The sequence below is a fragment of the Vidua chalybeata genome, assembly GCF_026979565.1.
Source record: "Vidua chalybeata isolate OUT-0048 chromosome 37 unlocalized genomic scaffold, bVidCha1 merged haplotype SUPER_37_unloc_2, whole genome shotgun sequence".
Taxonomy (NCBI): Eukaryota; Metazoa; Chordata; class Aves; order Passeriformes; family Viduidae; genus Vidua; species Vidua chalybeata.
This window is the reverse complement of record NW_026530304.1, coordinates 69,484-94,029: the sequence shown is the minus strand read 5'-3', so window position 1 is coordinate 94,029 and position 24,546 is coordinate 69,484. Positions and strand designations below refer to the sequence as shown.

At 52.0% G+C, this 24,546-nt stretch overlaps 1 protein-coding gene and 1 long non-coding RNA gene across 2 annotated transcripts in view; one reads left to right on the top strand and one right to left on the bottom strand.

Moving 5' to 3' along the window:
* The window catches only part of LOC128782752 (E3 ubiquitin-protein ligase BRE1B-like), a 52,181-nt gene extending 28,992 nt beyond the window's left edge, over positions 1 to 23,189 (bottom strand). Inside the window, 9 exon segments of the mRNA XM_053933227.1 lie at positions 1,429 to 1,548; positions 4,467 to 4,541; positions 6,497 to 6,643; positions 9,204 to 9,316; positions 12,257 to 12,406; positions 14,391 to 14,541; positions 19,312 to 19,479; positions 20,528 to 20,665; positions 23,119 to 23,189. Of these exon segments, the coding sequence (XP_053789202.1) occupies positions 1,429 to 1,548; positions 4,467 to 4,541; positions 6,497 to 6,643; positions 9,204 to 9,316; positions 12,257 to 12,406; positions 14,391 to 14,541; positions 19,312 to 19,479; positions 20,528 to 20,659 (1,056 nt within the window). The 5' untranslated portion in view covers positions 20,660 to 20,665; positions 23,119 to 23,189.
* On the top strand, positions 11,194 to 11,661 carry LOC128782756 (uncharacterized). The gene is made up of 3 exons (XR_008428890.1): positions 11,194 to 11,253; positions 11,422 to 11,514; positions 11,588 to 11,661. It is a non-coding gene; the product is annotated as an uncharacterized LOC128782756 (long non-coding RNA).
* Positions 23,190 to 24,546: the final 1,357 nt, after the last annotated feature.

Sequence of the window (24,546 nt, the reverse complement as noted above, 5' to 3'; positions counted from 1 at the left end):
CCCCAAGGTCCTCAATGTCCTCAATCCTCCCAAAATTCCCCAAACGTCCCCAAGGTCCCCAACCTCCCAAATGTCCTCAAGTGTCCCCAAATGTCCCCAAGGTCCTCAGTGTCCCCAATGTCCCAAAATGTCCCCGATATCCCCGATGTCCCCAAAGTCCCCAAATGTCCCCAAATGTCCCCAGGTGTCCCCTTGAGTCTCTCCTGGCCCCTGATGGCCTCGATGTCCCCAATGTCCCCAAATGTCCCTGATGTCCTCAATGTCCCCAATCCCACCAATGTCCCTATTGCCCCCAAATGTCCCCAAAATTCCCCAAATGTCCCCAAATGTCCCCAGTGTCACCTTGAGTCTCTCCTGGCCCCTGACGGCCTCGATGTCCCCAAAGTCCCCAAAGTCCCCAAATGTCCCCAAATGTCCCCAACCCCCCAAATGTCCCCAAGTGTCCCCAAATGTCCCCAAAATTCCCCAAATGTCCCCAAAATTCCCCAATGTCCCCAAATGTCCCCAATGTCCCAAATGTCCCCAAGGTCCCCAACCCCCCAAGTGTCCCCAAATGTCCCCAAGGTCCCCAACCCCCCCAAATGTCCCAAGTGTCCCCAATGTCCCCAAATGTCCCCAAATGTCCCCAATGTCCCAAATGTCCCCAAGGTCCCCAACCCCCCCAAATGTCCCCAAGTGTCCCCAAATGTCCCCAAATGTCCCCAGTGTCACCTTGAGTCTCTCCTGGCCCCTGACGGCCTCGATGTCCCCAAAGTCCCCAAAGTCCCCAAAGTCCCCAAATGTCCCCAAATGTCCCCAACCCCCCAAATGTCCCCAAGTGTCCCCAAATGTCCCCAAAATTCCCCAAATGTCCCCAAAATTCCCCAATGTCCCCAAATGTCCCCAATGTCCCAAATGTCCCCAAATGTCCCCAACCCCCCAAATGTCCCCAAGTGTCCCCAAATGTCCCCAATGTCCCCAAAGTCCCCAAATGTCCCCAAATGTCCCCAGGTGTCACCTTGAGTCTCTCCTGGCCCCTGACGGCCTCGATGTCCCCAAAGTCCCCAAATGTCCCAAATGTCCCAAATGTCCCCAATGTCCCAAATGTCCCCAAGGTCCCCAAATGTCCCCAAGGTCCCCAACCCCCCCAAATGTCCCAAGTGTCCCCAATGTCCCCCAATGTCCCCAATGTCCCCAATGCCCCCAAATGTCCCCAAATGTCCCCAATGTCCCAAATGTCCCCAAGGTCCCCAACCCCCCAAATGTCCCCAAGTGTCCCCAATGTCCCCAATGTCCCTCAGTGTCACCTTGAGTCTCTCCTGGCCCCTGACGGCCCCGATGTCCCCAAAGTCCCCAATGTCCCAAATGTCCCCAAGGTCCCCAACCCCCCAAATGTCCCCAAAATTCCCCAAATGTCCCCAAAATGTCCCCAAATGTCCCCAGTGTCACCTTGAGTCTCTCCTGGCCCCTGACGGCCGCCTGCAGCTCCAGCTGCAGCTTCTCCAGCTCGGCCATGCGGGAATTGGCCAAGTCCTGGTTCCCCTCCAGCTCCGCGTTCAGCATCTCAAACTGCACCAAAAACACCCAAAAATCCCCAAATTCACCCCAAAATTCCAAAAATCCCAAAGAACTCCCAAAATTCCCAAAGAATTCCCAAAAAATTTCATAAATCCCCAAAGAATTCCCACAAAAAAACCCAAAAAATCCACAGAAATTCCAACAAAATCCGTCCCAGCTCCGCGTTCAGCATCTCAAACTGCGGGGAAAACACCCAAAAACCCCCAAATTCACCCCAAAATCCCACAATTCCCAAAGAATTCCAGAAATTCCCAAAAATTCACACAAAAAAAACCCAAAAAATCTGCAGAAAATCCAACAAAATCCATCCCAAATCTATCCCATCTCTGTTTTCAGTGTCTCAAACTGAGAGGAAAACACCCAAAAAATCCCCAAATTCACCCCAAAATTCCAAAAATCCCAAAAAATTCCAGAAATTCCCAAAAATTCCCACAAAAAAACCCCAAAAAATCCACAGAAATTCCAACAAAATCCGTCCCAAATCCATCCCAGCTCCGTGTTCAGCGTCTCAAACTGCGGGGAAAACACCCCAAAATCCCCAAATTCACCCCAAAATTCCATAAATCCCAAAGAATTGCCAAAAAATTCCCAAAATTCTCAAAAAATTCCCAGAATAACCAAAAAATTCCCAAAATTCCCAAAGAATTCCCACCAAAAAACTCCAAAAATCCCCAAATTCACCCCAAAATTCCAGAAAAATTCCAAAATTCCCAGAATTCCAAAGAATTCCACCAAAAAAATCCTGAATTCTCCCCAAAGTTTCCCCAATTTTCCACCAAAGTTCTCCCCAAAATTGTCAAATTTTCCCCAAAATTCCCAAATTTTCCCCAAATTTTCCCAAAAAATTCAAATTTCCCAAAAATAAACTCTAAATTTTCAAAAAATCCCCCAAAATTCCCAAGTTTTCCCCCAAAAAATCCCAAATTTCCCCCAATTTACAAGAAAAATCCCAAATTTTCCCCAAATCCTCCCCCAAATTCCCAAATCCTGCAATTTCCCCCCAAAATTCCCAAATTTTCCCCCATTTTCCCATAAAATTCTCAAAAAAAATCCCAAAATTCCAAAATTTTTCCCGATTTTCCCCAAATTTCTCCCAAAAGTTGCCAAAATTCCAGAATTTTCCCCAATTTCCCCCCAAGATTCTCAAATTTCCCCAATTTTTTTTCCAAATTTTCCCATTTCTCACCAAAATTCTCCCAAAAATTCCCCAAATTCCCAAACTTTTGTCAATTTTCCACCAAATTCCCCAAATTTCCCATTTCCCCCTGAAATTCTCCCAAAATTCCCAAATTTTTCCTGATTTTCTCCAAAATCACCCAAATTTTCCCCAATTTCCACCCAAAATTCTCCCAAAAATCCCAAACTTTTGTCATTTTCCCCCAAATTTCCAAAATTTTCCCCAATTTTTTCACCACATTTCTCCCAAAAAATCCCCGAAATTCCCAATTTTTTGCCAATTTTCCCCCAAATTCCCCCAACGTCCTCCCAAAAATCCCCAAAATTCCAAAATTTTTGTCAATTTTCCCCCCAAATTTCTAAAATTTTCCTCAATTTCCCACTGAATTTTTCCCGTTTTCCCCAAAATCCCTCAATTTCCCCCAAAATTCTCCCAAAATGCCCAAATTTTTGTCAATTTTCCCCCAAATTCCCAAAATTTCCCCCAATTTCCCTGAATTTTTCCCAAATTCCCCCAAAATTCTCCCCAAATCCTTAAAATCCCAAATTTTTGTCCATTTTTCCCCCAAAATTTTCCCCATTTCCCCCCAATTTTCCCTCTGAAATTCTCCCAAAAATCCCAAATTTTTGTCAATTTCCCCCCAATTTCCCCCTGAATTTTTCCCGTTTTCCCCAAAATCCCCCAATTTTCCCCCGGAATTGGCCCCGAATCCCGGATTTCCCCAAATCCCCGGAATTCTCCCCAAATCCCAGAATTCTCCCCGAATCCCAGATTTCCCCAAATCCCAGATTTCCCCAAATCCCTGGAATTCTCCCCAAATCCCCGGAATTGTCCCCAAATCTTGGATTTCCCAAAATCCCCGGATTTCTCCCCGAATCCCAGATTCGCCGAAATCCCCGGAATTGGCCCCGAAATCCCCGGAATTCTCCCCAAATCCCCGGAATTGTCCCGATTCCCAGATTTCTCCCAAAATCCCTGGAATTCTCCCCAAATCCCAGATTTGCCGAAATCCCCGGAATTCTCCCCAAATCCCCGGAATTCTCCCGATTCCCGGATTTGCCCAAAATCCCCGGAATTCTCCCCAAAATCCCGGAATTCTCCCCGATTCCCGGGTTTCCCAAAATCCCCGGATTTCTCCCCAAATCCCGGATTTCCCCAAATCCCAGAATTCTCCCCAAATCTCCGGATTTCCCGAAATCCCCGGATTTGCCCAAAATCCCCGGAATTCTCCCCAAATCCCAGATTTCCCAAAATCCTGGAATTCTCCCCGAATCCCGGATTTCCCCAAATCCCTGGAATTCTCCCGATTCCTGGATTTCCCCAAAATCCCCGGAATTCTCCCCAAAATCCCCGGAATTCTCCCGATTCCCGGATTTCCCCAAAATCCCCAGAATTCTCCCCAAAATCCCCGGAATTCTCCCCGATTCCCGGATTTCCCGAAATCCCCGGAATTCTCCCAATTCCCGGATTTCCCGAAATCCCCGGAATTCTCCCCAAATCCCGGATTTCCCAAAATCCCCGGAATTCTCCCAAAATCCCCGGAATTCTCCCAATTCCCGGATTTCTCCCCGAATCCCGGATTTCCCCAAATCCCCGGAATTCTCCCCGAATCCTGGATTTCCCCCTAAATCCCAGACTTGCCCAAAATCCCTGGATTTCTCTCCAATTCCCGGATTTGCCCAAAATCTCTGGATTTCCCCCCAAATCCCGGATTTCTCCCGACTCCCGGTACCTTCTGCACGCTCAGCGTGATCTGACCCCCCTGGAAACCCCCGGAGCTGCCGGAGCCGTACGAGCCCGACGTCAGCTGGGCAGGTGAGAGAGACAGGTGAGATCAGACAGGTGAGATCAGACAGGTGAGACCAGACAGGTGAGATCAGACAGGTGAGATCAGACAGGTGAGATCAGACAGGTGAGATCAGACAGGTGAGAGAGACAGGTGAGAGAGACAGGTGAGATCAGACAGGTGAGATCAGACAGGTGAGATCAGACAGGTGAGAGAGACAGGTGAGAGAGACAGGTGAGACCAGACAGGTGAGATCAGACAGGTGAGATCAGACAGGTGAGACCAGACAGGTGAGAGAGACAGGTGAGATCAGACAGGTGAGACCAGACAGGTGAGATCAGACAGGTGAGATCAGACAGGTGAGAGAGACAGGTGAGATCAGACAGGTGAGACATGCGAGTTACAGACACGTGAGAGCACACAGGTGACCCCAGGTGTACCTCAGGTGTGCCCAGGTGTATCCCAGGTGTCCCCAGCTGTCCCCAGGTGTATCCCAGGTGTGCCCAGGTGTATCCCAGGTGTATCCCAGGTGTATCCCAGGTGTATCTCAGGTGTGTCCCAGGTGCGTTACCTGCTCCAGCGCCTCGGCCAGGTGCCGGTTGAGCCGCCCCAGGTGTATCCCAGCTGTCCCCAGGTGTGCCCAGGTGTATCCCAGGTGTATCCCAGGTGTCCCCAGGTGCACCCAGGTGTGCCCAGGTGTGCCCAGGTGTATCCCAGGTGCACCCAGGTGTGCCCAGGTGTGCCCAGGTGCGTTACCTGCTCCAGTGCCTCGGCCAGGTGCCGGTCCAGCCGCCCCAGATGTATCCCAGGTGTCCCCAGGTGTATCCCAGGTGTCCCCAGGTGTATCCCAGGTGTCCCCAGGTGTATCCCAGGTGTATCCCAGGTGTGCCCAGGTGCGTTACCTGCTCCAGCGCCTCGGCCAGGTGCCGGTCCAGCCGCCCCAGGTGTCCCCAGGTGTATCCCAGGTGTCCCCAGGTGTATCCCAGGTGTATCCCAGGTGTATCCCAGGTGTGCCCAGGTGCGTTACCTGCTCCAGCGCCTCGGCCAGGTGCCGGTCCAGCCGCCCCAGGTGCCCCCAGGTGTATCCCAGGTGTCCCCAGGTGTATCCCAGGTGTGCCCAGGTGTCCCCAGGTGTATCCCAGGTGGCCCCAGGTGTATCCCAGGTGTCCCCAGGTGCCCCCAGGTGTATCCCAGGTGTGCCCAGGTGTATCCCAGGTGTATCCCAGGTGTATCCCAGGTGTCCCCAGGTGTATCCCAGGTGTATCCCGGGTGTCCCCAGGTGTATCCCAGGTGTATCCCAGGTGTCCCCAGGTGTATCCCAGGTGTATCCCAGGTGTATCCCAGGTGTGCCCAGGTGCGTTACCTGCTCCAGCGCCTCGGCCAGGTGCCGGTCCAGCCGCCCCAGGTGCCCCCAGGTGTATCCCAGGTGTCCCCAGGTGTATCCCAGGTGTCCCCAGGTGTATCCCAGGTGTCCCCAGGTGTGCCCAGGTGTATCCCAGGTGTGCCCAGGTGTGGTACCTGCTCCAGCACCTCGGCCAGGTGCCGGTCCAGCCGCCCCAGGTGCCCCCAGGTGTATCCCAGGTGTCCCCAGGTGTATCCCAGGTGTCCCCAGGTGTGCCCAGGTGTATCCCAGGTGTGCCCAGGTGCGTTACCTGCTCCAGCGCCTCGGCCAGGTGCCGGTCCAGCCGCCCCAGGTGCCCCCAGGTGTATCCCAGGTGTATCCCAGGTGTCCCCAGGTGTGCCCAGGTGTATCCCAGGTGTATCCCAGGTGTCCCCAGGTGTATCCCAGGTGTATCCCAGGTGTATCCCAGGTGTGCCCAGGTGTGCCCAGGTGCGTTACCTGCTCCAGCGCCTCGGCCAGGTGCCGGTCCAGCCGCCCCAGATGTATCCCAGGTGTCCCCAGGTGTATCCCAGGTGTATCCCAGGTGTATCCCAGGTGTCCCCAGGTGTATCCCAGGTGTGCCCAGGTGCGTTACCTGCTCCAGCGCCTCGGCCAGGTGCCGGTCCAGCCGCCCCTCGCGCTTGCGCAGTTTGGCGCTGTCCCACTGCAGCCCCTCCAGCGTCGTCCCCATCTCCAGAACCTTGGTCTCGGCCGAGCCCGCCTTGTCCTGCAGCTCCGCCAGCTGCAGGTGAGACACAGGTACGGACAGGTGAGAGACAGGTGAGATACAGGTGAGGTAACACAGCCTTGTCCTGCAGCTCCGCCAGCTGCAGGTGAGACACAGGTACGGACAGGTGAGAGACAGGTGAGATACAGGTGAGGTAACACAGCCTTGTCCTGCAGCTCCGCCAGCTGCAGGTGAGACACAGGTACGGACAGGTGAGAGACAGGTGAGATACAGGTGAGATACAGGTGAGGTAACACAGCCTTGTCCTGCAGCTCCGCCAGCTGCAGGTGAGACACAGGTGAGGTACAGGTGAGAGACAGGTGAGATACAGGTGAGAGACAGGTGAGGTAACACAGCCTTGTCCTGCAGCTCCGCCAGCTGCAAGTGAGACACAGGTGAGATACAGGTGAGATACAGGTGAGAGACAGGTGAGATACAGGTACGGACAGGTGAGAGACAGGTGAGATACAGGTGAGGTAACACAGCCTTGTCCTGCAGCTCCGCCAGCTGCAGGTGAGACACAGGTGAGACACAGGTGAGATACAGGTACGGACAAGTGAGACAGGTGAGAGACAGGTGAGATAACACAGCCTTGTCCTGCAGCTCCGCCAGCTGCGACAGGTGAGATACAGGTGAGATACAGGTGAGATACAGGTGAGAGACAGGTGAGAGACAGGTGAGATACAGGTGAGACACAGGTGAGAGACAGGTGAGATACAGGTGAGATAACACAGCCTTGTCCTGCAGCTCCACCAGCTGGGACAGGTGAGACAGGTATGGACAGGTGAGACAAGTATGGACAGGTGAGACAGGTGAGATAACGCGGCCTTGTCCTGCAGCTCCGCCAGCTGCGACAGGTGACACAGGTATGGACAGGTGAGATACAGGTGAGATACAGGTGAGATAACACGGCCTTGTCCTGCAGCTCCGCCAGCTACAGGTGAGACAGGTGAGGTACAGGTATGGACAGGTGAGATACAGGTGAGATACAGGTGAGACAGGTGAGGTACAGGTATGGACAGGTGAGATACAGGTGAGATACAGGTGAGACAGGTGAGGGACAGGTGAGACAGCACAGCCTTGTCCTGTAGCTCCGCCAGCTGCACAGGTGAGATACAGGTGAGGGACAGATGACACAGGGGTGACACAGAGATGGGACAGGTGATACAGGTGAGTTCTCAGGTGTGCTCCAGGTACCCCCAGAGCCTCTCTCTGGTGTTTCTCGTGCAGGTGCAAAGCCAGGGCAGGGACAGGTGAGGACACAGGTGACACACAGGTGACACAAATGACACAGGTGTGACACAGGTGACACAGAGATGGGACAGGTGACACAGGTGTGACACAGGTGAGCTCTCAGGTGTGCCCCAGGGACCTCGAGCGCCTCCCGCTGGTGCTTCTCGTGCAGGTGCAGAGGCAGGGCAGGGACAGGTGAGGGACAGGTGGGACAGGTAAGGACACAAATGACACAGAGGTGACACAGAGATGGGACAGGTGTGACACAGGTGAGTTCTCAGGTGTGCTCCAGGTACCCCCAGAGCCTCTCTCTGGTGCTTCTCGTGCAGGTGCAGAGCCAGGTAAGGGACAGGTGGGACAGGTAAGGACACAGACAACACACAGGTGTGACACAGGTGACACAGAGATGGGACAGGTGACACAGGTGTGACACAGGTGTGTCTCAGGTGTGCCCCAGGTACCTCGAGCGCCTCCCGCTGGTGCTTCTCGTGCAGGTGCAGAGCCAGGTAAGGGACAGGTGGGACAGGTAAGGACACAGGTGACACACAGGTGGGACAGGTGACACAGAGATGGGACAGGTAACACAGGTGTGATACAGGTGAGCTCTCAGGTGTGCCCCAGGTGTGCCCCAGGTACCTCGAGCGCCTCCCGCTGGTGTTTTTCGTGCAGGTGCAGAGCCAGGGCAGGGACAGGTAAGGGACAGGTAAGGGACAGGTAAGGGACAGGTAAGGACACAAATGACACACAGGTGGGACAGGTGACACAGAGGTGACACAGGTGACACAGGTGTGACACAGGTGAGCTCTCAGGTGTGCCCCAGGTACCTCGAGCGCCTCCCGCTGGTGCTTCTCGTGCAGGTGCAGAGGCAGGGCAGGGACAGGTAAGGACACAAATGACACACAGGTGGGACAGGTGACACAGAGATGGGACAGGTGACACAGAGGTGACACAGGTGAGCTCTCAGGTGTGCCCCAGGTACCTCGAGCGCCTCCCGCTGCTGCTTCTCGTGCAGGTGCAGAGCCAGGTAAGGGACAGGTGGGACAGGTAAGGACACAAATGACACAGAGGTGACACAGAAATGGGACAGGTGTGACACAGGTGTGACAGAGGTGTGACACAGGTGTGACACAGGTGAAGTCTCAGGTGTGCCCCAGGTACCTCGAGCGCCTCCCGCTGGTGTTTCTCGTGCAGGTGCAGAGCCAGGTAAGGGACAGGTAGGACAGGTAAGGACACAGGTGACACACAGGTGGGACAGATGACACACAGGTGGGACAGGTGACACAGAGGTGACACAGGTGACACAGGTGTGACACAGGTGAGCCCTCAGGTGTGCCCCAGGTACCTCGAGCGCCTCCCGCTGGTGCTTCTCGTGCAGGTGCAGCGTCAGCTCCTGCAGCCGCCGGTGCTCCCGCAGCAGCTCCCGCAGCCGCTCCCGGCCCGGCTCGGCCAGCTCGGCTGCAAGGGGAGAGAAACACACCTGGGGTCACCCAAAAACACCTGAAATCACCCCAAAAACACCCCAAAACACACCTGGGGTCACCAAAAACACCTGAAATCACCCCAAAAACACCCCAAAACACACCTGGGGTCACCCAAAACACACCTGGGGTCACCAAAAACACCTGAAAACACCTGAAATCACCCCAAAACCACCCCAAAACACACCTGGGGTCACCAAAAACACACCTGGGGTCACCCAAAAACACCCAAAAACACCCAAAACCACCCCAAAACACACCTGGGGTCACCCAAAAACACCTGAAATCACTCCAAAAACACCCCAAAACACACCTGGGGTCACCCAAAACACACCTGGGGTCACCAAAAACACCTGAAAACACCTGAAATCACCCCAAAACCACCCCAAAACACACCTGGGGTCACCAAAAACACACCTGGGGTCACCCAAAAACACCCAAAAACACCCAAAACCACCCCAAAACACACCTGGGGTCACCCAAAAACACCTGAAATCACTCCAAAAACACCCCAAAACACACCTGGGGTCACCCAAAACACACCTGGGGTCACCAAAAACACCTGAAAACACCTGAAATCACCCCAAAACCACCCCAAAACACACCTGGGGTCACCAAAAACACACCTGGGGTCACCAAAATCACCCAAAAACACCCCAAAACACACCTGGGGTCACCAAAAACACACCTGGGGTCAGCCAAAAACACCCCAAAACACACCTGGGGTCACCAAAAACACCCAAAAACACCCCTGGGGTCACCAAAAACACCCAAAAACACCCCGAAACACACCTGGGGTCACCCAAAACACACCTGAGGTCACCAAAATCACCCAAAAACACCCAGAAACACCCCAAAACAGCCAAAACACACCTGGGGTCACCAAAAACACCCAAAACCACCCAAAAACACCCCAAAACACACCTGGGGTCACCAAGAACACCCAAAAACACCCAAAAACACCCCAAAACACACCTGGGGTCACCAAAAACCACCCAAAACCACACCTAGGGTCACCCAGAAACACCTGAAATTACCTGAAATCACCCCAAAACACCCCAAAACACACCTGGGGTCACCCAAAACCACACCTGGGGTCACCCAGAAACACCCAAAACCACCTGAATTCACCCAAAACCACCTGAATTCACTCAAAACCAGCCAAAACCACACCTGGGGCCACCCAGAAACACCCAAAACCACCTGAAATCACCCAAAAACACACCTGGAGTCACCCAAAATGAACCAAAACTGCCAAAAATCACCCAAAAAAACCAGCCGGGAATGACCCAAAATGAACCAGAATTGCCCAAAATCACCCCCAAAACCAGCCTGGAATCACCCAAAATCAGCCAAAACTGCCCAAAATCACAAAAAATCACCCAAAAGCTCAGCCTGGAATCACCCAAAGTTACCCAGAACTGCCAAAAATTACCTAAAATTATCCAAAATCACCCAAAAAACCAGCTTGGAGTCACCCAACATCACCCGAACTCACCCAAAAACAACTAAAAATCAACCAAAATTACCCAAAATTACCGAAAATTGCCCCAAAAAACCAGGCTGGAATCACCCAAAATTAACCAAAAGCGCCCCAAATCACCCAAAATCAACCAAAATAATGCAAAATCACACACAAAAAACAAACCCCAAATTCCCAAGCAATCCCCCCAAAATCTCCTTCAAATCCCCCCAGGTGTGCCCAGGTGTATCCCAGGTGTGCCCCAGGTGTGCCCAGCTGTGCCCAGGTGTATTTTGGGTGTGCCCAGCTGTGCCCAGGTGTATCCCATCCCTGCCCAGGTGTGCCCAGGTGTATTTTGGGCGTGCCCAGGAGCGCCCAGGTGTGCCCAGGTGTATTTTGGGTGTGCCCAGGTGTATTTTGGGTGTGCCCAGGTGTGCCCAGGTGTATTTTGGGTGTGCCCAGGCGTGCCCAGGTGTGCCCAGGTGACTCACGCCGCGCGCTCAGGTGCCCGCCCAGCCCTGCCCAGCCCTGCCCAGGTGTGCCCAGGTGTGCCCAGGTGACTCACGCCGCGCGCTCAGGTGCCCGCCCAGCCCTGCCCAGGTGTGCCCAGGTGTGCCCAGGTGTGCCCAGGTGTGCCCAGGTGTATTTTGGGTGTGCCCAGGTGTATTTTGGGTGTGCCCAGGTGTGCCCAGGTGTATTTTGGGTGTGCCCAGGTGTATCCCATCCCTGCCCAGGTGTGCCCGGGTGTGCCCAGGTGTGCCCAGGTGACTCACGCCGCGCGCTCAGGTGTATCCCAGTTGTGCCCAGGTGTATTTTGGGTGTGCCCAGGTGTGCCCAGGTGTATCTCAGGTGTGCCCAGGTGTGCCCAGGTGACTCACGCCGCACGCTCAGGTGCCCGCCCAGCCCTGCCCAGGTGTGCCCAGGTGTGCCCAGGTGTATTTCGGGCGTGCCCAGGTGTATTTTGGGTGTGCCCAGGTGTGCCCAGGTGTGCCCAGGTGTGCCCAGGTGACTCACACCGCGCGCTCAGGTGCCCGCCCAGCCCTGCCCAGGTGTATTTTGGGTGTGCCCAGGTGTATCCCATCCCTGCCCAGGTGTGCCCAGGTGTATTTTGGGTGTGCCCAGGTGTATTTTGGGTGTGCCCAGGTGTGCCCAGGTGTGCCCAGGTGTGCCCAGGTGTGCCCAGGTGTGCCCAGGTGACTCACGCCGCGCGCTCAGGTGCCCGCCCAGCCCTGCCCAGGTGTATTTTGGGTGTGCCCAGGTGTGCCCAGGTGTATTTTGGGTGTGCCCAGGTGTATCCCATCCCTGCCCAGGTGTGCCCAGGTGTGCCCAGGTGACTCACGCCGCGCGCTCAGGTGCCCGCCCAGCCCTGCCCAGGTGTATTTTGGGTGTGCCCAGGTGTATTTTGGGTGTGCCCAGGTGTGCCCAGGTGTGCCCAGGTGTGCCCAGGTGACTCACGCCGTGCGCTCAGGTGCCCGCCCAGCTGGTGCAGCCCCCTCTGGACCCGGCCCAGGGCCCCGCCCAGCCGCGCCACGGCCTCGGGGGCAAAGCCCAACCTGGGCGGGGGCGGGGCCGCGGCCACGCCCTCCTCGGGCCCCGCCCACGGCTCTGCCGGGAGGGAAGGGAAACGCCTCGTTAGCGCTAATTATGCATTTATGCAAATGAGAAACGCAACGCCCGCCCCCACCCGCGCTTCGAAACGGCCCAAAGTGCCCCAAAAATCCCCAAAGTTCCGCCCAAAAATCCCAAATTTCCTCCCCCAAACCCTCCCAGGACCCCCAAAATCCCAAATTTTCCCCAAAAATCCCAAATTTTCCACCCAAAATCCCAAATTTTCCACCCAAAATCCCAAATTTTCCACCCAAAATCCCAAATTTTCCACCCAAAATCCCAAATTTCCCCCCCAAAATACCAAATTTCCATCCCCAAATCCCAAATTTTGCTCCCAGAATCCCAAATCTCCACCCCAAATCCCTCCCAAGACCCCCAAAATCCCAAATTTTGTCCCTAAAATCCCAAATTTCCCCCCCAAAATACCAAATTTCCCCCCCAAAATTCCAAATTTCCTCCCCAAAATCCCAAAGTTCTCCCCCCATCCCAAATTTCCACCCCAAAATCCCAAATTTTGCTCCCAGAATCCCAAACTTTGGTCCTAAAACCTCAAATTTCCACCCCCAAATCCCAAATTTCCCCCCCAAAGTCCCAAATTTCCACCCCTAAATCCCAAATTTCCTCCCCTAAACCCCAAATCTCCCCCCCGAAAAATCCCAAATTTCCACCCCAAAAAATCCCAAATTTCTCCTCCCAAATCCCAAATTTGCCCCCAAAATCACAAATTTCCGCCCTAAAATCCCAAATTTCCCCCCCAAAATCCCAAATTTCCGCCCTAAAATCCCAAATTTCCGCCCTAAAATCCCAAATTTCCTCCCCAAAATCCCAAACTTTGCCCCTAAAATCCCCAAAATCCCAAATTTCCACCCAAAATCCCAAATTCCCCCCCAAATCACCAAATTTCCCCCCCAAAATCCCAAATTTCCACCCAAAAAATCCCAAATTTCCACCCAAAAATCCAAAATTTCCACCCCAAAATCCCAAATCTCCATCCCAAATTCCCCCCCAAAATCCCAAATTTCTCCTCCTAAATCCCAAATTTCTATTCAAAATCCCAAATTTCCACCCCCAAATCCCAAATTTCCACCCAAAAAATCCCAAATTTCCACCCAAAATCCCAAATTTCCGCCCCAAAATCCCAAATTTTCCTCCCCCAAATCCCAAATTTCCCCCAAAATCCCAAATTTCCACCCCAAAATCCCGAATTCCCGCCCCAAATCCCAAATTTCCACCCCAAAATCCCGAATTCCCGCCCCAAATCCCAAATTTCCCCCCCAAAATCCCAAACTTTGCCCCTAAAATCCCCAAAATCCCAAATTTCCACCCCAAAAGATCCCACATTTCTCCTCCCAAATCCCAAATTTCTCCCCCAAAACCCCAAATTTCCCCAAAAAATTCCAAATTTCCCCCCCCAAATCCCAAATTTCCCCAAAAAATCCCAAATTTCCCCAAAAAATCCCAAAATTCCCCCCAAAATCCCAAACTTCCCCCCAAAACCCCAAATTTCTCCCCCAAAATCCCAAATTTCCTTCCCAAAACCCCAAATTTCCCCAAAAAATCCCAAATTTCCCCCCCAAAACCCCAAATTTCCGCCCTAAAATCCCAAAATTCCACCCAAAAATCCCAAATTTCCCCCCGAAATCCCAAATTTCCTCCCCAAAATCCCGAATTTCCATCCCAAAATCCCAAATTTTGCTCCTAAAAATGCCCCAAAATCCCAAATTTCTACCCTACATCCCCCCCAGGACCCCCAAAATCCCAAATTTCCCCCCCAAAATCCCAAATTTCCACCCCCAAACCCCAAATTCCCCCCAAAAATCCCAAATTTCTCCCCCAAAATCCCAAATTTCCACCCCCAAATCCCTCCCAAGACCCCCAAAATCCCAAATTTCCCCCCCAAAATCCCAAATTTCCGCCCCAAATTCCCAAATTTCCGCCCCAAATTCCCAAATCCCCGCCCCAAGTCCCCTCCCCCGCTCACCTCTCCTCTCGGGGTCCCCGGGGGGGTTCGGGGGGGGCTCGGGGGGGTCCCCGGGGGGGTCCCCGGGGGGCGGGGCCGCCCCTCCCCCACCGCCGGCCCCTCCCCCGTCGCCGTCGCAGCGACGCAGCAGGGCCTGGACCTCCGAGTCCAGCTGGGGGGGAAAGGGTTAAAAACGGCCCCAAAAAACCCCAGAATCAACCCAAAATTACCCCAAAATCAATCCAAAATCAACTGGGGGGGAAAGGGTTAAAAACGGCACCAAAAACCCCAAAATTATCCCAAAATGAACCCAAAATCAGCTGGGGATAAAGGGTTAAAAACGGCCCCGAAAATCCCCAAAATTATCCCAAAATCAACCCAAATTCAACTGGGGGGGGAAGGATTAAAAACGGTCCCAAAAAACCCCAAAATCAACCCAAAATTATCCCAAAATGAACCCAAATTCAGGTGGGGAGGAAAGGGTTAAAAATGGCCCCAAAAAATTCCAAAATGACCCCAAAAAAAACCCAAATCAACCCAAATCATCCCAAAATCAACCCAAATTCAGCTGGGGAAGAAAGGGTTAAAAACGGCACCAAAAACCCCAAAATTACCCCAAAATTATCCCAAAATGAACCCAAAATTATCCCAAAATGAACCCAAAATTATCCCAAAATGAACCCAAAATTATCCCAAAATGAACCCAAATTCAGCTGGGGAGGAAAGGGTTAAAAACGGCCCCAAAAACCCCAAAATTACCCCAAAAAATCCCAAAATCAACCCAAAATCATCCCAAATTCAACTGGGGGGGAAAGGGTTAAAAACGGCCCCAAAAAATCCCAAAATTATCCCAAATTTATCCCAAAATCAACCCAAAATTATCCCAAAATCAACCCAAAATCAACTGGGGGGGAAAGGGTTAAAAACGGCCCCAAAAAAACCCAAAATTATCCCAAAATGAACCCAAATTCAGCTGGAGGGGAAAGGGTTAAAAACAGCCCCAAAAAATCTCAAAATTACCCCAAAATTATCCCAAAATGAACCCAAAATTATCCCAAAATCAACCCAAAATCAGGTGGAGAGAAAAGGGTTAAAAACGGCCCCAAAAAATCCCAAAATTATCCCAAAATTATGCCAAAATCAACCCAAATTCAACTGGGGAAGAAAGGGTTAAAAATGGCCCCAAAAAATTCCAAAATTACCCCAAAAAAACCCCAAATCAACCCAAATCATCCCAAAATCAACCCAAAATCACCTGGGGATAAAGGGTTAAAAACGGCCCCAAAAAACCCTAAAATTATCCCAAAATGAACCCAAAATTATCCCAAAATCAACCCAAAATCAGGTGGAGAGGAAAGGGTTAAAAACGGCCCCAAAAAATCCCCAAAATTATCCCAAAATGAACCCAAATTCAGTTGGGGGGGGAAAGGGTTAAAAACAACACAAAAATCCCCAAAATTACCCCAAAAAATCCCAAATCAACCCAAAATTATCCCAAAATCAACCCAAATTCAGCTGGGGGGGAAAGGGTTAAAAACGGCACCAAAAAAACCCAAAATTACCCCAAATTTATCCCAAAATTAACCCAAAATCAGCTGGGGGGGAAAGGGTTAAAAATGGCACCAAAAAATCCCAAAATTATCCCAAAATTACCCCAAAATCAACCCAAATTCAGGTGGGGTGGAAAGGGTTAAAAATGGCCCCCAAATTATCCCAAAATCAACCAAAATCAGCTGGGGAGAAAAGGGTTAAAAATGGGATCCCAAAAAATCCCAAATTTACCCCAAAATTACCCCAAACCCACTGAGAGGTTGACAGGAACAAAAATCCCAAAATTGAACCCCAAAAAATCCCAAATTTACCCCAAAATCGACCCAAAATCAGCTGGGGATAAAGGGTTAAAAATGGCCCCAAAAATCCCAAAATTACCCCAAAACCAACCCCAAACCTTTGAGAGATTGATGGGGTGAAAAATCCTAAAATAAAATCCTAAAAAATCCCAAAATTGCCCCAAAACCAACCCCAAATCTTTGAGAGATCGACGGGAACAAAAATGCCAAAATGGGATCCCAAAAAATCCCAAATTTACCCCAAAATCGACCCAAAATCAGCTCGGAATAAAGGGTTAAAAATGGCCCCAAAAATCCCAAATTTACCCCAAAATTTACCCCAAATCTTTGAGAAATCGACGGGAACAAAAATCCCAAAATGGGATCCCAAAAAATCCCAAAATTACCCCAAAACCAACCCCAAATCCACTGAGAAATTAATGAGGAGAAAAATCCCAAAATCTGATCCCAAAAAATCCCAAATTTACCCCAAAATCACCTGGGGATAAAGGGTTAAAAATGGCCCAAAAAATCCCAAAATTACCCCAAAACCAACCTCAAATCTTTGAGAGATTGACAGGAACAAAAATCCCAAAATTGGATCCCAAAAAATCCCAAAATTACCCCGAAATCAACCCCAAACCCACTGAGAGGTTGACAGGAACAAAAATCCCAAAATTGAACCCCAAAAAATCCCAAATTTACCCCAAAACCAACCCCAAATCTTTGAGAGATTGACGGGAACAAAAATCCCAAAATTGGATCCCAAAAAATCCCAAATTTATCCCAAATCTTTGAGAGATTGACGGGAACAAAAATCCCAAAATCTGATCCCAAAAAATCCCAAATTTAACCCAACACCAACCCCAAATCCACTGAGAGATTAATGAGAAGAAAAATCCCAAAATCTGATCCCAAAAAATCCAAAATTTACCCCAAAATCAACCCCAACTCTTTGAGAGATCGACGGGAACAAAAATCCCAAAATGGGATCCAAAAAAATCCCAAAATTGGATCCCAAAAAATCCCAAATTTACCCCAAAATCAGCTGGGGATAAAGGGTTAAAAATGGCCCAAAAAATCCCAAAATTACCCCAAAATTTACCCCAAATCTTTCAGAGATTGACAGGAACAAAAATCCCAAAATTGGATCCCAAAAAATCCCAAAATTACCCCAAAATCAACCCCAAATCCACTGAGAGATCGATGGGGAGAAAAATCCTAAAATAAAAACCTAAAAAATCCCAAAATCTGATCCCAAAAAATCCCAAATTTACCCCAAAACCAACCCCAAATCTTTGAGAAATCGACGGGAACAAAAATCCCAAAATGGGATCCCAAAAAATCCCAAATTTACCCCAAACCCAAAAATCCTAAAAATTCCTGAACCGGCCCAAAATGGGGAATGGTTTCAGAGCCCAAATTTTGGGGCTTTTGACCCCATTTTGGGGGGGTTTTACCTGACCCAGGTGTGCCCAGGTGTGCCCAGGTGTATCCCAGGTGTATCCCAGGTGCGCCCAGGTGTGCCCAGGTGTATCCCAGGTGTATCTCAGGCCTGCCCCAGGTGTGCCCAGATGTGCCCAGGTGTATCCCAGGTGTGCCCAGGTGTATCCCAGGTGTATCCCAGGTGTATCTCAGGTGTGCCCAGGTGTGCCCAGGTGTGCCCAGGTGTATCCCCAGGTGTGCCCAGGTGTATCTCAGGTGTGCCCAGGTGTGCCCAGGTGTATCCCCAGGTGTGCCCAGGTGTATCTCAGGTGTGCCCAGGTGTATCCCAGGTGTATCCCAGGTGTGCCCAGGTGTATCCCAGGTGTGCCCAGGTGTGCCCAGGTGTATCCCAGGTGTGCCCAGGTGTGCCCAGGTGTATCCCAGGTGTATCCCAGGTGTATCCCAGGTGTATCCCAGGTGTGCCCAGGTGTATCCCAGGTGTATCCCAGGTGTGCCCAGGTGTGCTCCAGGTGTGCCCAGGTGTGCCCAGGTGTATCCCAGGTGTATCCCAGGCGTGCCCACGTGTGCCCAGGTGTGCCCCAGGTGTGCCCAGGTGTATCCCAGGTGTATCCCAGGCGTGCCCAGGTGTGCCCCAGGTGTGCCCAGGTGTGTTACCTGTGCCCAGGTGAGTCTCACCTGGGCCCAGAAGCGGCTGCCCAGGTGCAGCCTGTCCCTGACTCCATTTTCAGTGCCCAAATCCCCATTTTTGCTGCTTTTAACCCCAAATTTTCATGTTGTACCTGCCCCAGGTGTGCCCAGGTGTATCCCAGGTGTGCCCAGGTGTGCCCAGGTGAGTCTCACCTGTGCCCAGAATCACCTGAGTGTCCCTGACTCCATTTTTAGCACCCCAAATTCCCATTTTTGTTCCTTTTAACCCCATTTTTTTGTGTTTTACCTGTCCCAGGTGTGCCCAGGCGTGCCCCAGGTGTGCCCAGGTGTGCCCCAGGTGTGCCCAGGTGAGTGTCACCTGTGCCCAGAACCACCTGAGTGCCCCTGACTCCATTTTCAGTGCCCAAATCCCCATTTTTGCTGCTTTTAACCCCAAATTTTCGTGTTGTACCTGCCCCAGGTGTGCCCAGGCGTGCCCAGGTGTGCCCCAGGTGTGCCCAGGTGTGTTACCTGTGCCCAGGTGCGCCTCACCTGGGCCCAGAAGCGGCTGCCCAGGTGCAGCCTGTCCCTGACTCCATTTTCAGTGCCCAAATCCCCATTTTTGTTCCTTTTAACCCCATTTTTTTTGTGTTTTACCTGCCCCAGGTGTGCCCCAGGCGTGCCCAGGTGTGCCCCAGGTGCGCCTCACCTGCGCCCAGAATTACCTGGGTGTCCCTGACCCCATTTTTAGCACCCCAAATTCCCATTTTTGCTGCTTTTAACCCCAAATTTTCGTGTTGTACCTGCCCCAGGCGTGCCCAGGTGTGCCCCAGGTGTGCCCAGGTGTGCCCAGGTGCGCCTCACGTGCGCCCAGGATCACCTGAGTGCCCCTGACCCCATTCCAGGTGTCCCCAGGTGCATTTTTAGCACCCAAATTCCTGTTTTTGTTCCTTTTAACCCCATTTTTTCATGTTTTACCTGCCCCAGGTGTGCCCAGGCGTGCCCCAGGTGTGCCCAGGTGTGCCCCAGGTGCGCCTCACCTGCGCCCAGAAGCGGTTGACCAGGTGCAGCGTGGCGTCGTCGGTGGCCTGGCGCTTCTCGAGCTTCTCGATGCGCTCGCGGAGCTCGTCCTCGCACACCTGGCGCTGCTCCAGGCGCTCGGCCAGCTTCTTGTTCCGGAACTGCAGCACCTTGACGTCCATCTCCTCCTGCACAGGTGAGACAGGTGAGACACAGGTGAGACAGGTGAGACACAGCTTCTTGTTCCGGAACTGCAGCACCTTGACGTCCATCTCCTCCTGCACAGGTGAGACAGGTGAGACACACACAGGTGAGACAGGTGAGACACAGACAGGTGAGACAGGTGAGACACAGACAGGTGAGACAGGTGAGACACAGACAGGTGAGACACAGACAGGTGAGACACAGACAGGTGAGACACAGCTTCTTGTTCCGGAACTGCAGCACCTTGACGTCCATCTCCTCCTGTACAGGTGAGACAGGTGAGACACACACAGGTGAGACACAGACAGGTGAGACACAGACAGGTGAGACAGGTGAGACAGGTGAGACACAGACAGGTGAGACACAGACAGGTGAGACAGGTGAGACACAGACAGGTGAGACACAGCTTCTTGTTCCGGAACTGCAGCACCTTGACGTCCATCTCCTCCTGCACAGGTGAGACAGGTGAGACAGGTGAGACACGGACAGGTGAGACACAGACAGGTGAGACAGGTGAGACACAGACAGGTGAGACAGGTGAGACACAGACAGGTAAGACACGGACAGGTGAGACGGTTTCTGGTTCCAGAGCTGCAGAATCTCCACGTCCATCTCCTCCTGCACAGGTGAGTGCACTGCAGCCAGGTGTGCCCAGGTGTATCTCAGGTGTGCCCAGGTGTATCTCAGGTGTGCCCAGGTGTATCCCAGGTGTGCCCAGGTGTATCCCAGGTGTGCCCAGGTGTGCTCAGGTGCCCCCAGGTGTATCCCAGGTGTGCCCAGGTGTATCCCAGGTGTATCCCAGGTGTGCCCAGGTGTATCCCAGGTGTATCCCAGGTGTACCCAGGTACCCCCAGGTGTGCCCAGGTGTGTTCTCACCGTGGAGGAGATGCCCCCCAGGCGCAGGGGCTCGATCAGGGTGGGGCTTTAACCCCCCCAGGTGTACCCCAGGTACCCCCAGGTGTATCCCAGGTGTGCCCAGGTGTGCCCAGGTGCCCCCAGGTGTATCCCAGGTGTGCCCAGGTGTGTTCTCACCGTGGAGGAGATGCCCCCCAGGCGCAGGGGCTCGATCAGGGTGGTCGGGGGCTGCTCCTCGCGGGGGGGTCTCTTCTCGGGGGGGCCCCCCCCGGCCTCGGGGGGTCCCCGCTTGGCGCCGACCCCCGCCATGGACACCTGGGGGACAGGTGAGGGTTGGGGGGGGGACAGGTGAGAGATTTGGGGGGACAGGTGAGGATTTGGGGGGATTTGGGGCGTTTAAGGTGATTTTTGGGGGATCTTGGGGGGTTTAAGGTGATTTTTGGGGGGGATTTGGGTGGATTTTGGGGGTCCCTGTTCGTCCCCATCCCCTGCCATGAACACCTGGGGGACAGGTGAGAGATTTGGGGGGAATTTGGGGAGGTTTATGGTGATTTTTGGGGGATTTTTGGGGGATTTTGGGGGGATTTGGGGAGGATTTGGGGGTGTTTTGGGGGATTTTGGGGGTGTTTAAGGTGATTTTTGGGGGGGATTTGGGGGGATTTTGGGGGTCCCTATTCGTCCCCAACCCCCACCATGAACACCTGGGGGACAGGTGAGAGATTTGGGGGGATTTTGGGGGGGTTTAAGGTAATTTTGAGGGGATTTTGGGGGGTTTAAGGGGATTTTTGGGGGGTTTAAGGGGATTTTTGGGGGATTTTTGGGGGGGTTAAGGGGATTTTTGGGGGATTTTTGGGGGGTTTAAGGTGATTTGGGGGGTTTAAGGGGATTTTTGGGGGGATTTTGGGGGGTTTAAGGGGATTTTTGGGGGGATTTTGGGGGGTTTAAGGTGATTTTTGAGGGGTTTAAGGGGATTTTTGGAGGATTTTGGGGGGGTTAAGGGATTTTTGGGGGGATTTTGGGGGGCTTAGGGGGATTTTGGGGGGTTTAAGGTGATTTTGGGGGGGTTTAGGTGATTTAGGGGGGGTTTTAAGGGGATTTTTGGGGGATTTTGGGGGGTTTAAGGGGATTTTTGCGGGGCTTAAGGGGATTTTTGGGGGGGTTAAGGGGATTTGGGGGGGATTTTTGGGGGGTTTAAGGGGATTTTGGGGGGGTTAAGGGGATTTTTGGGGGATTTTTGGGGGGTTTAAGGGGATTTTTGGGGGATTTTTGAGGCGTTTAAGGGGATTTTTGGGGGGATTTTGGGCAGGTTTAAGGTGATTTTTGGGGGGTTTAAGGGGATTTTTGGGGGATTTTTGAGGGGTTTAAGGGGATTTTTGGGGGATTTTGGGGGGGTTTAACGTGATTTTTGGGGGATTTTGGGGGGCTTAGGGGGATTTTGGGGGGTTTAAGGTGATTTTGGGGGGGTTTAAGGCGATTTTGGGGGGTTTAAGGTGATTTTTAGGGGATTTTGGGGGATTTGGAGGGATTTAGGGGGGTTTAAGATGATTTTTGGGGAGGTTTTTGGGGGGGTTTTGGTGGATTTTGGGGGCATTTAAGATGATTTTTGGGGGGGTTTAAGGCAATTTTTGGGGAGTTTAAGGTGATTTTTGGGGGGTTTAAGGGGATTTTTAGGGGATTTTGGGGGATTTGGGGGGATTTTGGGGGGGTTTAAGCTGACTTTTGGGGGGTTTAAGGTGATTTTTGGGGGGTTTAAGGTGATTTTTAGGGGATTTTGGGGAAGTTTAAGGTGATTTTTAGGGGATTTTTGAGGGGATTTGGGGAGGATTTCAGAGTTTGGGGGGGTTTAATGTGATTTTTGGGGGGTAGGGTGGATATTGGGTACATTTTTGGATGAATTAGGGAAAAATTGGGGGTTTGGAGTCCTTTTGGGAGCCTCTAAGTCTCTTTAAAGAGAATTTTGGGGAATTTTTGAGGGTCTGGGAGAGCCTTTGAGAGACAAATTTTGATTTTTTTGGAGCATTTTGAGACAAAAATTAAAAGTTTCGAGAACAATTGAGAGATTTTTTGGGGGAAATCCATCGAATTTTGGGGTGGAAAAAAGGAAAAATTTGAAATGATCCCAGCACAGAAATCTGAGGGGATTTTTAGGAGACTTCGGAGGCTTTTTGGGCGATTTCGAAGCATTTTGGCGAAATTCTGGGGAGATTTTATAAGATTTTAAGGAGATTTCGGACCATTTTTTTTTAGGGAGAATTTGTAGGATTTTGGGAGGGATTTCGGAGAGGTTTGAGGCGATTTTGGGGCGATTTTGAGGCGATTTTGGGGCGATTTTGGCGGAAATTTCGGAGCATTTCGGGCTGCCGGGAGCCTCGGGAGGGATTTAATCGCTCCCGGCACGAGATTTTGGGGGGGAATTTGGAGTTTTTTAATCGTCAAAGCGACCTGGACGCCAGCGGATGGAATTGAGGGGGTGAGCGGAGGGAATTTAGGGCGTTTTGGGGCAGAATTTGGGGCTTTTTGGGCGGAATTCCGGCGATTTTCGGCCCTTTCAGCGCTCGGCGCCGCCTGAGGCGCCAAAATGGCGGCCTGAGGGAACCGTGAGGGGCGAGGGCGGCAACGGAGCCTCGGAGCGGCCCGGGAAAGCTCCTGGAGGTTTTTGGGGTGGTTCCGAAAGGATTTGGGGCGGTTTTGGGTCGATTTCCAGCGATTTTGGGGCTTTTTTGGGTTTTTTTTTTAAGGGCCCTTCCCGCCCTCCCCTCAGAGCTCACCGGAGCCGGCGCCGCCGTCAGCGCCCCCTAGCGGCGCGGCGGCGCCACACAAGGCAAGCCACGCCCACCGCCAGCGCTGATTGGCTGGTTGTCGCTAGCCACGCCCTCACTCCCCGCCTCTACGCGTTCTGATTGGTTGCGCCGTCTTAGCCACGCCCGCGTCGCCATGGTAACGGCGAAAGGGCGGGAAGAGGAGGGGCTCGCGGTTCTTAAAGGGGTAAAGGGAAGCTCTTAAAGCGGCGATAGCGGCGGTGGGGCCCACAAACAGGTTTTGGGGATTTTGGGGAACCCCCGAAACTTTTGGGGACCCCCCGAAACTTTTTGGGATCCCCAGGACCCTCCAAAACCCTTTGAGCAAGCTCCAAGAAACTTCGGACCCCCCAAAAAATCCTCAAATCCGCAAAAATTGACCCCAAAATCCCCCCCCCCCCCCCAAAAATCACCCCAAGCCCAAAAATCCCCCCAAAAATATTTTGGGGACACCCCAAAAATCCTCTGGGACCCTCCCCAAAAAAAAAGCCCGACCCCAAATGAGACCCCAAAACTTTTCTGGGGACCCCAAAATCCCCCCCCGCCCCCCCCCAATCCTCTGGGACTCCCCAAAAATCCTCAAAACTCCCAAAATGACCCCAAACCGCCCCCAGGACCCCCAAAATTCTCCCAAAGATCCGCCAAAAAAAAAACCCAAAATCCCTCAATTCCCCCAAGATTTCCCAAAAATCCCCCCCAAAACCCCCCAGTTCCCACCAAATTGGGGAAATTGTCCCAAAATTCACAAAAATCGACCCAAAAAAACGGCAAAATCGACCCCAAAAAGGCAAAATCCACCCAAAATTCACAAAAATCACCTCAAAAAATGGGTAAATTGTCCCAAAATTCACAAAAATCGACCCCAAAAATTGGCAAAATCGACCCCAAAAAAGGCAAAATCCATCCAAATTCACAAAAATCACCCAAAATTGGGGAAATTGTCCTAAAATTCACAAAAATCACCCAAAATTTGGGAAAATGGTCCCACAATTCACAAAAAATCACCCAAAATTTGGGGAAATTGACCCAAAATTCACAAAAATCACCACAAAAAATGGGGAAATTATCCCGAAATTCACAAAAATCGACCCCAAAAATTGGCAAAATCGACCCCAAAAAAGGCAAAATCCACCCAAATTCACAAAAATCACCCCAAAATTGGGGAAATTGTCCTAAAATTCACAAAAATCACCCAAAATTTGGGGAAATTGACCCAAAATTCACAAAAAATCACCCAAAATTTGGGGAAATTGACCCAAAATTCACAAAAATCGACCCCAAAAATCGGCAAAATCGACCCCAAAAAAGGCAAAATTCTCCCAAAATTCACAAAAATCACCCCCAAAAATGGGGAAATTGTCCCAAAATTCACAAAAATCACCCCAAAATTTGGGAAAA